The 13,834-nt window shown below is 57.4% G+C and overlaps 1 protein-coding gene across 1 annotated transcript; it reads left to right on the top strand.

Moving 5' to 3' along the window:
* Positions 1-541: 541 nt before the first annotated feature.
* RAB11B (RAB11B, member RAS oncogene family) lies at positions 542-9,599 on the top strand. The gene is made up of 5 exons (XM_005890720.3): positions 542-762; positions 7,168-7,363; positions 8,163-8,356; positions 8,718-8,798; positions 9,373-9,599. The coding sequence occupies exons 1-5, from the start codon at positions 723-725 to the stop codon at positions 9,516-9,518; spliced, it is 657 nt and encodes a 218-aa protein (XP_005890782.1). The 5' UTR covers positions 542-722; the 3' UTR covers positions 9,519-9,599.
* The last annotated feature ends 4,235 nt before the right edge of the window (positions 9,600-13,834 follow it).

The raw sequence follows: 13,834 nt of genomic DNA on the forward strand, positions 1-13,834 counted from the left end.
TATATATATTTGTTAAACAAAGACCCAATGACTGACGGTGGTGGTAGATTAGATCTGTTTAGATCAATGATCTAGTTATACTCCAAGATTCCCTAAGATTTCTTCCCTGTTATACAGAGTGAGGAAACCGAGGCCGCCGTAGGGATGGAAACTGCAACCCAGAAAGAAGGGGACCTCTAAGAAGAAAAGGTCCACACACAGATGCCGCCAGGAGCTGTCATTTACTGGGGCAGCGAGGGTGGGAGTGGGCGTACCGCAGAGCAGCGCGCATTGACCTATGACGTCATCGGGACGTTAAATAGCGTAACACTACCTGGACGTAGCCCTATTTCCCTTCCCGGACAGGTCATCTGGTGGCCCGGTACTATCTGAATCAAACCTCTCATTGGCTACTCGCCCCGTCAATCCGTTCCATTCTTCCAGTCTTCCGCCCCGCCTTCCAGAACTCGCTTCTGATAGGCTGGTGAGGCTGTCACTTCCGAAAGGTCCGCATTCCTTCCGCCTTTCTCCGGGAGACCGAGGGCGAAGAAGGTGGGTCTCCGGAGGCGCCCACCCCAGAGGCTCTGCTTCCGTCTCTTATTGGCTGCCCTGGGTGCCGGTCGCTACATCACCCACCGCTGATTGGCCATTCGGCCGCCGCTCTGCGCGGCGCCGGCTCCGCCCCCGTCGGGTGTTTGTGGTGGGGCTGCGGAGTCGCCGATCCCGCCGGAAGCGCCAGGACAATGGGGACCCGGGACGACGAGTACGACTACCTATTCAAAGGTGCGGTCGGTGGGGCACAGACGGGCAAGCGGGCGGTGGCAGGCAGGAGCCGAGGCTGCGCTTCAGGCCTCTGGGCCTAGGCCGCAGCCCGAAGCTTGGGGCCCAGCAGGCCGGGCAGCCGAGAAAGGCCAGTGAAGGCCGGTCTTGGTCAAGTTCGGGCCAGGGTGCGCGGCCATGCGAGGCCGGCTGCCCAGAGAGGCTTGGGGGCCCGGGATGCGCCGAGGCGGGGCCAGGGCCCAGAGTGGGTGGGGCCCCGGGCAGTGGGAGAGGCCGTTAGGGGCGGGCCTTCAGAGGGGCGGGGCCGCCCCAGCATTTGGCGGGCCGGGCTGAGTGGAAAGCTCCCTTCGCGATGGGGGCGGGGCCGTTAGAGGCGGTGCTAGGATGTGGTGGGCGTGTCCAAGAAATGGGCTGGGCGAATGGGGGCGGTGCTCTCACCTAGTGGGAGGGGCCTGTTTTGATTAGTGGCAGTGCATCTGTAGGGTGCCCGGGAAGGTAGGGGAGAACAATGGGGATCAAGGTGTGGTGGTGGTGGGAGGGCAGTGGAGCCTGGATTGGGAAGTGGAGTCGGAAATGCGTTGAGGGGCACCTGGAGTGGGGGGGGAAGTCAGGGACTGTGTGTGCTAAACCCAGACCTAATGGTTAACTCTTAGAACTCTTTTAAGAGCGCTCTCCAAATACCTGCACTTTTCTAAGCACTTTACACACGTGAATTCATTGAAGCCCTCGCCACAGTGAGGTCGGTATTGTATTATCCAGTCTTTCTCTTTACGAACCTGGAAACGGGCACAGTTTACGTGGTGGAGCAGGATTTGAACCCAGACCATTTAAGCAGTGTACCTGGGGTTGTCAGACCTCCTCCTCCAACCTACCAAAGGATCTTCCTTGGCCAGGGAGCAGAGGGCTCTAGGGGCCTCAAGTAAGACGTGGGCAGGTCAGGCAGCCATTGCTGGGCTGGCTTAGGGGTCACTGACTTTCCAGAGCCTTCTGTGCCAACCTAGGCTTTGGCCAGGTCCTGTGCCACTGAGCTGTGTTCCCCGGCCGACATTGGCCACCCTTGAGAGCTAACTCCAGGCCCACTCGGGGCACCCTTGCCATGCTACCTCCCATGCCAGCCTTTGGCATCTTTGCCTCATTGGGGGAGCTTGGCCATGGCTGGGAATGTAGTGTGCCCGTCACTATGTGTCTGTGGTATCATCCCTGGTTGAGTCTGGGGTTCTGGGGACCTTGGGGATGTAGAAAGTGGGATCTCCAGTAGTGAATGGTTTCTGGGCAGAGGGAGTCCCTGTGCCACTCTGTCACACAGCATTGTGGGCTCCAGGAGCTGCTTGCAAGCTCATAGGTTGCCAGCAGGTGAGGCTGTGTGGTCAGCAGGCATCTGGCTCAGGTGCTGACTGAGCCCTGGGGGGTCTCACATTAGAGGCGAGAATGGACACTGTCAGGGCTTTGAGGGTGGGTGACAGGTGGCCTGGATGCCAGTCCTGCAGCACATGGTGCCTATGTCTACCCAGCCTACTCCAGGGGGCTGCTCCCCAGGTGCTGACTGGCTCCCACCTGCATGTGTACTGCTGGGCAGGCCTGGGTAGGGGGCGTTCCTCCCAGAGTCTCTTTTCTTTTATAAATATTTATTTATCTGGCTGCATTGGGACTTAGTTGCGGCATGTGGGATCTAGTACCCTGACCAAGGATTGAACCCTGGCCCCCTTGCATTGGGAGCATGGAGTCTTAGCCACTGGGTCGATCACCAGGGAAATTCCCCCTCCCAGTGTTTCTGTGGTCCTTCCTCACTTGTTATTTGCAGGGCTGGTTTAGGGGTCACTGACTTTCCAGAGTCTTCTGTGTGAACCTAGGCTTTGGTCAGGTCCTGTGCCGCTGAGCTGGGCTCCCCAGCTGACATTGGCCACCCTTGAGAGCTAATTCCAGGCCCACTCGGAACACAACAATTTGCTGTTGTAAATAATCCAGCTCCAAGTGTTTGCACGAGTCATCTTTTGTCCTTTGGTTTATTTCCTTGAAGTCTGTTCCCAGAAGAACAGTTACTGGGTCAGGGGCACTGGAACTGGGCTGTGCACTTCCCAGGACCCATCTCCTGAGTCCTCTTTCTGGAAATACTTCAGGGACAACTGGCCCCAGGGGGCAATGCCTGCCTGCCCCACTGCCCTCTCCCCCTGCGCTCTAGCAGGTGCCCTGCTGACCTCGAGCCGGGTCAGAAGTGACAGTCTAACCCACAAGGTCAGCGGTTCCCAGTCTGGTCATCTGAGACCTCCCTTCACACTTAATGCCTTGTCAGAGGACCTCTCTATTATTTTTTGACCCTCTATTATTTATTTTTGGCTGTGCTAAGTCTTTGTTGCTGTGCGGACTTTTCTCGTTGCGGCAAGAGGGGGCTAGTTTCTCTGTGGTGGTGTCGGCTTCTCATTGCAATGGCTTTTCTTGTTGCAGAGCATAGACACTGGGGCATGCGTGTTTCAGTAGTGTTGGCTCCCAGGCTCAATAATTGTGGCACACAGGCTTAGCTGCCCTATGGCATGAGGGATCATCCCAGACCAGGGGTTGAACCTGTGTCTCCTGCATTGGCAGGCAATTCTTTACCACTGAGCCACCAGGGAAGAACCCTCCCCCTCCCCTGCCAATTATCTTTTAATATTTGTCTCTAAATCCACTCAGTTAAATAGGAAAAGGAAATTCTGACTCTGGGAAATAAAGAAGGAAGGAAGACAGCAGGCAGCGAGCTGCCACTATCGCATCACTGGCCATAAATATGGCAAGTAGACAGAAATGTGAATAAGCTGCCCCCCCACAGGCCCTCCTGTGACCCCATGGCCTGCAGAGGGTCAGGCCTGGGCAGTAGAGAGGTGTCCAGACACAGCTGTGCTGGAAGGGTTGACAAGGATCCACTTTCTCACCACACAGCTCCCCCGCCCTGCCGCCTGGTCGGGGGAGCCCTTCTGGAGTGGAGTGGTTTGTGATCTTCCCATCCCCCATCCTGTGCCCAGCCTCCCCCAGGCTTCAGTCACCTTTCCCTGGCCCTGCCCTGGGCATGGAGGGGCCACACCGCTCACTCAGGACACTGGCTGCCCTCTGCCCAGCCCTCCCGGCACCAATGTGCTTTTCTGGCAGCCACATCACAGGTTGGCTCCCCTGTCCTCCTGGTCAAGGCCAACAGGTCCCCCTGGGGGTTTTCCCACATGCTTCTCCTTTTCCACTAGGCTCATCCCTCGCACCCCCAGAAGTGAGTTTATTTATTTGTATCTAATTATAGACCCTCACTTTTATCCTGCTAACATTTTATCCTTTTCAGTCCAGGGCCATTTCCCCAGCCTGCCCGTCAATTCCCCAGGGGTTCCCTTGACCTCTCCTCTGATGGACCAGGTGGTGAGGTCCACAGTGGGAGCATCTGTGACCCCTGATCAGCCTGGAGTGGGGGGGGGCAGTGCCTCTGATGGCCACTCAGTGGCCTGAGTGTCAGAGGCTGGACTCTAGATGTGCTGCACTGTCCTGGGGCAGGGCAGGGGACCAAGGGTTTCCAAGAGGTGCCAGCTCTTTGTTTTTGCCAGCGGGGCTTGCCTGCTTGGCCAGCCAAGTGGTGTGCCCTGGGGGACTGTGTCCCGGCCAGTGATGCCACCAACTTCTGGGGAAATGCTGGGGGCCATGTCCTCAAGGGCTCTTTGTTTCCCTGAGACAACAGATGACTTGTACTTTGGACAATGCCATCCTCATTCCACAGCCTGCACACAGGACTGGCCTGGCCACTGCCTCACCAGCCAGTTCTGCACTGGGCACCGTGTGCCAGGGACCTAGGGGGCAGCCCTGCCTTCTGGGCCATTTGTCTGGGCTGTGGCTGGTGGCCCTTGTGTGGCTCTGGGCTCCACTGTTCTCATGGCGTGACCTTGGGCCAGGGGACTTGGTCACTCTGGGTTAAGCATCCCCAACTATACATGATCATGTGAGCATCTGTCCCTGGGGTGGCCTTGCGAACTCCATAACAAAGCCCTTAGGGCTGGGCCTGGCCTGTGGGGCTCAAGAGATTGTTGGCTGGGCCAGAGCAGACCCCATGTGGAGAATGGGACCCCCAGGCTGGACAGATGGACAGGGCTGGGAAGACCGTGAGAGGGTAGGGGGAATACAGGGCCGGGCCCAAAGGGACCCTCTTCCTCTGCATTTCCTGTTCTGTTCCTGAGGACATGAGACCTGTGTGCAAATCTTGGCTTTGGCCAGATTCATGCCATCACCATGGGAAGGAGGTCAGGGGTTGGGGGTGTGGACAGTGGGCCCACAGTCAGTCCAGCCGTGGCCCCACTGGCATGGCTGGGAGTCCTTGGCCCTCAGGCCCATGTTCACTGACCTCTTTCCACCATTCTCTGAAGTCAACTTGGCATTCTTGTGTCTGGTGCCCATGGTGTCAGGAGAGGACATTGGCATTGTCATCAGTGGCTTGGTGGTAGTTTGAGAGGAGAGGAGTGCCTGAACCCAGGGGTTTTGAAGGATGAATAGGAGTTTCCAGCTACTGTAGGGGGTCAGGATACCCCAGATGGTGGGAGAGGAGGCTAAACCCAGACCCTGAGCTCAGCCCTGTACTTAGGAATCCTGGGTTCACATCCTGCTGAACCACTCTTCAACTGGATGGTCCCACGCAAGTGGCTGCCTGTCTGCACCTCAGTTTCTCATCTGTAAAATGCGTCATGTGATGTATATGTGAGGTGATAGCACATCAAGAGCTTTCTCAGCACAGAACATTCTTCTTGTTCTTGTTATTCTTGGCTCTAATGCAGCCAGTCCAGAGAGCGTACTGAGTCCTGGGAGCTGCCTGGCCTACCCCTCCTTACTTAGAGCCCGAGGATGGTGACCTGGGCATCTCCCAGTGGGGGAGAGGTGGGCCTGGGAAGCTCCGCCAGCTCCTTTGGCATTCGTTCATCCAATAGGTATTAATCAGGTGTGTCCTGTGCGCCACACCGCGCCAGGTCCTGGGGATACGACAGCAAACCAGACTGTCCAAGATGGCTGCCCTCGAGGCAGAGTGACAAAAAAAATCATTAAATGAAAGCTGGCGAGTGTGGTGGGTTGGAAGCTATGGAGGAAAGGCAGGGAAGGGGACTGGGGAGTGACGTTTTAAGAAAATGGCAGGGTTTGGCCTCCTTGATCAAGTGCCACCAGAGGGGCCACACAGAGGAGAGCAGGAACCCGGTGGGTACTTGGGGAATAACCTTCCAGGTAAAGGGTAGTGTCGCGAGGAGGCCCACGTGTCTGGAACAGAGTGAGTGAGGGGGGAAAAAGAGGGGAGGTGAGGGCAGGGAGGGGACGGGGCAGGTCATGCAGGGCCCTGTGGGCTCCGGACTTTGGAGGTGGGATCCCTATGAGGGGGTGGGGGAGGGGGGGGAACCCACTCTGGGTGCTCACAGGCGCCCTCTGGCGGCATAGAGGAAAACAGCCTGTTCGTCGACGCTCCTGTCTGGGGTCAGGGAGCAGCGAAGCTGTAACAAGCAGCAGGAATCTGGGCGCGCACACATAGAATTTCTCATCAAGGAAAAACTTCGCTGGGGCCTTGAGCGACCGACCATGTCCGCAGCCCCTGGGGTGCCAGAGCCTAAGACCAACGCTTGGGCGTCCCTGTGGTTTCCAACTGGAGCATCTAGAGAGACGCTGTTTCTTCTGCACTGCGCACACACGGTGCACACATGGACACAAGTCCCCGGGACTGTGTTCTGAGCCTGAACACAGCCCCTCCTGGCCTTTCCAGCCCAGAGCCTGGAGCGGCTGGGCCCCCAGAGGCAGGGCTTACACAGCTGGGGACAGGCAGCACGATAAAGGGAAGAGTGGAGAGAGACTCGCCCATTTTCTGCCCTGCTCTGCGTTCACGGCTCAGGCAGGCTCTTGTTCCGTCGTGCCTGCAGGATGATCTGACACCACCCCCCTACCTGCCCTGCAAACCTGCCCTAGTGTACCAGATGTTGGCTGAGTTCCGATCCCAGGCATTCCCATGACCCCCTCCCTAAGGTGCTCCCGTCACTGTCTTCCTGTGGAAAAGGCAGCCCAGAGAGGTTAAGTGACCTGCGGAAGGTCACCCAGTCCTGAGGCTTTCTCAGGCATGCCCTGACTTCCCAGGTCACCAGGGAAGTTTGGGACTGTCGAGGTTTGCGACTCCCCAGGCTGCCTTCTGCCCAGTGCCTGGGTCCCATCTGGGGCAGCCCTGCTCTAAAGGACCCTATTCGTGTCGTACCTCATGCTAGGGGCCCAGGACAGTACTGACTCCGCTCCGTCTGACTCTTGTCATGCGTCTGCAGCACCCTGGGCGCCGCTGTGAAGGCCCTGTGGGTGGATGTGGGCGGCATGTGGGGTCTCGGCTCTGGGGCACTGCCCGCTTCTGGCCCAGGGAGCCTCACTCGTGCCCCTCCCCACCCCTCCCCCCAGTGGTGCTTATCGGGGACTCGGGCGTGGGGAAGAGCAACCTGCTGTCCCGCTTCACCCGCAACGAGTTCAACCTGGAGAGCAAGAGCACCATCGGCGTCGAATTCGCCACCCGCAGCATCCAGGTGGACGGCAAGACCATCAAGGCGCAGATCTGGGACACTGCTGGCCAGGAGCGCTACCGCGCCATCACCTCGGCGTGAGCAGCGGGGCCAGGGGAGAGGGGAATCGTGAACACAACCCCGAGAGCAGGAGGCCCAGGGTGGAGGGACAAGATCCCTGGGAGCTGTGGACCCGCTAGAAGGCTGGTGCCCAGTCTTGGCCATGCTGTGACCCCCAGGTGGGCACGCCCCACAGCCCCTCTGACCCCCGGGTCCTGTTGACGTATTGCCGTGCCTCTGGGCACTGGCTGCATGGTGAGGGCTGTCATCGTCAGTCTTGGCCTGGGCCACTCCCCTCTGCCTGCGCCCCATCCTGTCTGCTCAGCCCGCCCAGCCCCCTACCAGTGCTCACCATGTCCCACTCCATCCTGGCCTCCCAGTAGCCATCATGACCCCACAGGCTGCCTCTTCCCTGACCCTTCCAACTTCCATCAGCCACTTGCTGCCTCCTGGATTCCTTTCACTGAGGCCAGGTCCCTTCCTCCGCTCCTTGATCTCTTGGACTGAATGCCTGTCCATCCATCTGCTTGGTGCCCCGGACAGGACAGGCCACAGCGGGCATTAGGCCACACAGGGCATTTCCCTGTGTGGTGGTCTTCTCCTTTTAGTGGTTGACCCAAGGAGTGTCTTCTGACCCCAGATTCCCAACTCTCTCTCAGGCCTCCCCATTCCTGAGCTGAATCCGGGGGGTGGAGCCTGGGGCCTCAGGACACGCACCTCTCTCTCGAGGCCACGTTGGTCACCCCTCAGGCCAAGGAGCTGCTGCCCATGGAGCCTGGGATGCCCCCTCAGGCACTGACTCAGCTCACACCTGGCCCCGCCCCTCCATCCTCACAGGTACTACCGTGGCGCAGTGGGCGCCCTGCTGGTATATGACATTGCCAAGCACCTGACGTATGAGAACGTGGAGCGCTGGCTGAAGGAGCTGCGGGACCACGCTGACAGCAACATCGTCATCATGCTGGTGGGCAACAAGAGCGACCTGCGCCACCTGCGGGCTGTGCCCACGGATGAGGCCCGCGCCTTCGCAGGTGAGTGCCCACCAGACCTGAAGGGGTGGCCAGAGGGCAGCCAGGGGGTCACTCTGGGTCATCTGCTCTGGCCGGGGCCTCGAGGGGCCATGCTGCTGAGAGCGGGACTCTGAGGTGTCAGAGAAGCATCTGGAAGGCAGGCAAGGCAGCTGGCCCACACTGGGTGCATCTTCCATGCCTGTGGCCACAGAGCCAGTCTCCCCTCCCCGAGAGTAAGTATCCAGTCCTACCCCTTTGGCCCCCAACCTTCATCTCCTGGACCAGGTGAGTGGGCAGGCAGGCAGGGTCCCCAGGAGAGGGTAGGGGTGCCCCCCACCCCACCCCCCCAGCTGACTCACCTGGGCCACATCCTCTCTTCCAGAAAAGAACAACTTGTCCTTCATTGAGACCTCAGCCCTGGATTCCACCAACGTGGAGGAAGCATTTAAGAACATCCTCACAGGTGGTCACAGGGCCAAGCTGGGGTCCCAGAGGGTGGGCATGAGCAGGGCCCCAGCCACCCAGGTCACATGCTCCAGAGCACAGCCCCCAAACCTTCCTTCATGAAAACCACTGTTCAGTCTAGACATGGGGACAGACAGGGCCTGCTCCACAGCATGAGGCCAGGTCCCACCCGTACTGTCACTCACAACACAGGGACCCTCCTGCAGGTGGGTCCTGGGTAGCTTCACTAGAGAACAGCCTGCAGGGTCGGCGGGAGGCATGTGGCCTCAGGGACTCGGAGCCCACGGGCTTCTGGAAATTTCTCCTTGGAAAAGAAGGCCTCTGATCTTACAGAACGAGTGGCCCTGGGTGGGAGGTACATTTGCAGACAGGTGTGGGTCCTTCTGTTTCCGGGTACACAGCTAGCCTTGGGGATTGGGGGGAACCTCCGGGAGCCCATTAAGGGGCGCCCAGGGCACAGTGGGAGCCTTTGGGAGGGATTCCAACTCAGCATCCGGAGGGCTGCCTGGAGGAGGTGACATCCGGAAGAGTACTGCGGCCTCACCCCGTGCTTCCCTCCCCCCACCCCGTAGAGATCTATCGCATCGTGTCACAGAAGCAAATTGCGGACCGTGCAGCGCACGACGAGTCCCCCGGAAACAACGTTGTGGACATCAGCGTGCCGCCCACCACCGACGGACAGAAACCCAACAAGCTGCAGTGCTGCCAGAACCTGTGACCGCCCCGCACCTGTTCCGAGCGTGCGTGCACGTCCCGGCCCTCCGCCCCTCTCACTGCCCCGCCCCCACCCTCCCGCCCCTCTACGACTGGCTCCGGCCCTCCCCTCAAGCTCCGCACGAAGAACCAGACCAAGGAAAGCTAGGAGCCCCTGGCTGCTGCACCTGCTCTCCTTGGGTTCCAGTGGGCCTCTCATCTCTGCGGGGCGGGGAGGGTGGTAGGAGGAAGGCGCGGGCCAGAGGCCAGGGGGATGAGCAGCAGGCTCTTCCAGTTTTCCACGGCAGCCTCAGAGGAGCGATCGCCGCCCTCCCTCTCTGGCGGGTTCCCACCCCGAACCCCACTCCTGGCTGATTCAGCCAGCCAAGCAAGGCGCCGGGGGCTGGGCAGGCGGACTCTTGGCTCTCAACCGCCTGCTGGCCCACGCACAGCCGGCACCGCGCACGCCTTCATCCTCTCCCGCGCGTGCGCGACTCAAGCTCCTGCCTGTAGATTTATGCTGGGAGAAGACCCTCTCCCCACCTCCCCCTCCTTTTTGCACGCAGCGCGCTCTCCAGCCTTCACCCCATCCTGTGCCCCCCTTTCTGTCTTGTCTCCCCGTCTGGTCAGGAACCTGTTTGCAAGTGAAGCAATATCTCCGTGTTTTGTATATACAACCGCTCTTGTAGCCTTTGGTTTTTTGTTATTGTAGAGAAACACAGATTCTTTATACACTTTGTAAGATTTACGCCAAACCCTAGCTCTCGATCTCTTATTCTCCCTGTGGCCCCTGCATTGTTGCCCGGATGCCTCGTTTCTCTCGCCCGGTTACTAAAATGTATAATTCGAACTTCCTGTACAGAAACCTGCCGCTGCGCCTTTGTCTTCTTTTTCTTTGCCAGGTGGCGCTCCTGAGCTGGGGTCTCACTGCAGGCGCCCATCGCCATGGCTCATGCCCTGCGCAGGACAGAGCAGATCCCACCGTGGTCCTGGGGTGGGTGAGGGTGTGGTTGGGTGGACCCTCTTCCTGCCGCCCCGAGGCAGGGAGGCAGGAAAGGCTGGGGGCTGGGCAGTTAGACGCCCCCGGCACTAGGACTGCCAGGCCTAAGACCTGAGGGTGTGAAAGGGTGGGCTGTGTCCACTGCTCCCCGTTCTCAGCCCCCAGGTTGGGGTTCACTGCTGACATTCAATGGCACCCCACTCCAGTACTCTTGCTTGGAGAATCCCATGGACGGAGGGGCTTGGTGGGCTGCAGTCCATGGGGTCGCTGAGAGTCGGACACGACTGAGCGAGCGACTTCACTTTCACGCATTGGAGAAGGAAATGGCAACCCACTCCAGTGTTCTTGCCTGGAGAATCCCAGGGACGGGGGAGCCTGGTGGGCTGCCGTCTCTGGGGTCGCACAGAGTCGAACACGACTGAAGCGACTTAGCAGCAGCAGCAGCAGCTGACATTCTACCGCCCACCTGGCCTCCTCCTCAGCCGTCACCTTGCTCGATGTCAGCTCCACCCCAGCTCACTCCATCCTAGACCAGCCTTTGAGGAGTGCCCACTGGGGGAACACCTGTGACAGAGGAGGGGTGGAGGGCGCTGATGGTTCCTCTGGGTCTCCTCAGGACCCAGCTTCTCCCCTTGGCCCGTGTGGGCAGGACTGGCCTGAGGATCACTTCTCACTGTGGAGGGGGCAGAGCAATGCCCCACCCCACTCTGATCACATAACCGTGAGTGTGTGCGTGTGCGTGTGTGTGTGTGCGCGCGCGCACGCGCGTGTCTCCCCCCACCCATCACCTGAGCGCTGGCAGCTGTTCTAGAAGCTCCAGCCTCTGAGAGAAGCCAGTTGTGCCCTTGAGCCCTAGGAGAGCCACCAGAGTGGGATGGGGCTGGGGGGAGGAGTGGTGGCACGCCCTCCAGGCTCCGGCTGCCCTGCCAGGAAGGATGGACAGACCCTGACAAATCTCTCCTGGAAGAGCTCAGAGCCCAGAGCCGCAGGGGTGTTCTGACCTGGGAGGTGGAATCAGGATGTGTGGTCCAGGGGGCCAAGGCCAGTGAGAGAACTGGGGGTCCTGTGGGACTGCACACTCCAGGGCTGAACACAGCCCCTGGGGGGTGCTGACTCCCCTGGGTTTGGACAGGGCAGGGCATGGAGAGGATGGATGGTGTAAAGAGGGCTCAGGAGGGCCAGGTAAAGTGATGAGGCACCAGAAGGGTGTCAGGCGATCAGAAGATGAAATCTGGGAATTCCCTGGCAGTACAGTGATTAGGATTTCTTGCTTCCACTGCAGGGGGGCACAGGTTCAATCCCTAGTCAGGGAACTAAGATCCTGCATTGCAAGCAGCGTCCCCACCCCCTACCCCCCAAAAATCAAGTCTTAATGGAGCCTCTGTGATGACCCAGGCCTGGGGCACATATCTGAGAACAAGAATATGTGTCCCTGTGCCCTTGGGGGGGTGACAGTCCTGCAATGCTGTTTCGATTACTCTACAGTGATTTGATAAGCACAGTGTTAAAAAAAAAAAAAAATAAGCACAGTGTTTTCTCTCTGTGCCAGGCACTGCTCTTGAAGTATTTTTTTAATGCTAAAATACACATAATTACCATAAAATACATATATCATAAAGCATGCCATCTTAAAAAAACCATCTTAGCCATTTAAGTATATGGTTCAGCAACATTAAGTATCATATTGTTGTCCAACCATCACCACCATCCATCTCCAAAACTTCACCCTACAAAACTCAAACTCTGTCTCCACTAAACACTAACTCCTCTTTCTCCCTCCTCCAGCCCCTGCCAGCCACCATTCAACTTTCTGTCTCTGTGAAATTAACTCCTCTCGGACCTCCCACTCCAGTGTTCTTGCCTGGAGAATCCCAGGGACGGGGGAGCCCGGTGGGCTGCTGTCTATGGGGTCACACAGAGTCGGACACAACTGAAGTGACTTAGCAACAGCAGCAGGGACCTCCTATAAGTGGAATCCTCATTTGTGACAGGCTCTTTTCACTGAGCATCACGTCCATCACATCATCCACGTTGCAGCAGCTGTCAGACTCTCCTTCCTGTTTAAGGCTGTATGGATATTCCATTTTTCTGTGGATGGGCACTTGGGTTGCTTCCATCTTTTGGTACTTGTGGATCATGCTGCTATGAACACAGTGGTACAAATATCTGACTTCCGGCTTTCATTTCTTTTGAATGTATACCCAGAGAAGTTCCCTGGTGGCTCAGATGGTAAGCAATCTGCAGTGTGGGAGACCTGGGTTGGGAAGATCCCCTGAAGAAGGAAATGGCTACCCACTCCAGTATTCTTGCCTGGAAAACCCCAGGGACGGAGGAGCCTGGCAGGTACAGTCCATGGGGTCGCAAAGAATCAAACATGACTGAGTGACTGATACACACACACACACATATTTAGAAGTGGAATTGCTGAACCACATGGTAATTCTGTGTTTAATTTTTTGTGGAATTGTGTTAACCTAAATAAACTGATATGTAAAAGAACATGATACCACACACAAAAAATAAGTCTTTTACATCTCATTTATATGCTATTTACAGTAGGCCTAGGAGGTAGGCATAACTTAATAGCCCCAATTTAGAGATGGGGAACAGAAGTGAGTGACACCCCAAGGGTCCCACGATTAGTAAGAAGTGAGCAGATTTCAACTTTGGAGCTGGGTTTATAGCCGCTAAGCTGTGGGGCTTTACCCAATGTTTAGTGAGTGTCTACCATAAGCCAGAGGAGAAGGCACTGGCACCCCACTCCAGTACTCTTGCCTGGAAAATCCCATGGACAGAGGAGCCTGGTAGGCTGCAGTCCATGGGGTCGCTAAGGGTCGGACACGACTGAGCAACTTCACTTTCACTTTTCACTTTCACACATTGGAGAAGGAAATGGCAACCCACTCCAGTGTTCTTGCCTGGAGAATCCCAGGGACGGGGGAGCCTGGTTGGCTGCCGTCTATGGGGTCGCACAGAGTCGGACACGACTGAAGTGACTTAGCAGCAGCAGCAACCATAAGCCAGAAAGCCCTAATAAATGGAGAAGATGCCCAGATAAAAGGCTGGGAAGAAGCATACCAAAATTTTTTTTTAATTTATGGAAAAATTTAACACATAAAAGTGGACAGACTAGTTTAATGAATCCCCATCAGCCCACCACCCAACTTCAACCCATCTAATTTCACCCTAATCTCCTGTTTGCAAATCCCCAACATGCTCTCGCTATCAATATTTCTGTGTGTTTATCTAAAATACAGGCTTTTAAAAACATCACCTCAATACTATCATCCCACCTAAAGAAATGAGCAGTAATTCCCTAATATTACCAAAGAGCTAGTGTT

This window comes from Bos mutus, chromosome 7 (assembly GCF_027580195.1).
Source record: "Bos mutus isolate GX-2022 chromosome 7, NWIPB_WYAK_1.1, whole genome shotgun sequence".
Lineage (NCBI taxonomy): Eukaryota > Metazoa > Chordata > Mammalia > Artiodactyla > Bovidae > Bos > Bos mutus.

Coding starts and splice junctions, on each gene's coding strand:
- RAB11B (XM_005890720.3), top strand. CDS start 723: ATGGGGACCCGGGACGACGAGTACGACTACCTATTCAAAG. Junction 7,364..8,162: donor TACCGCGCCATCACCTCGGC/GTGAGCAGCGGG, acceptor CCATCCTCACAG/GTACTACCGTGGCGCAGTGG. Junction 8,799..9,372: donor ATTTAAGAACATCCTCACAG/GTGGTCACAGGG, acceptor CCCACCCCGTAG/AGATCTATCGCATCGTGTCA.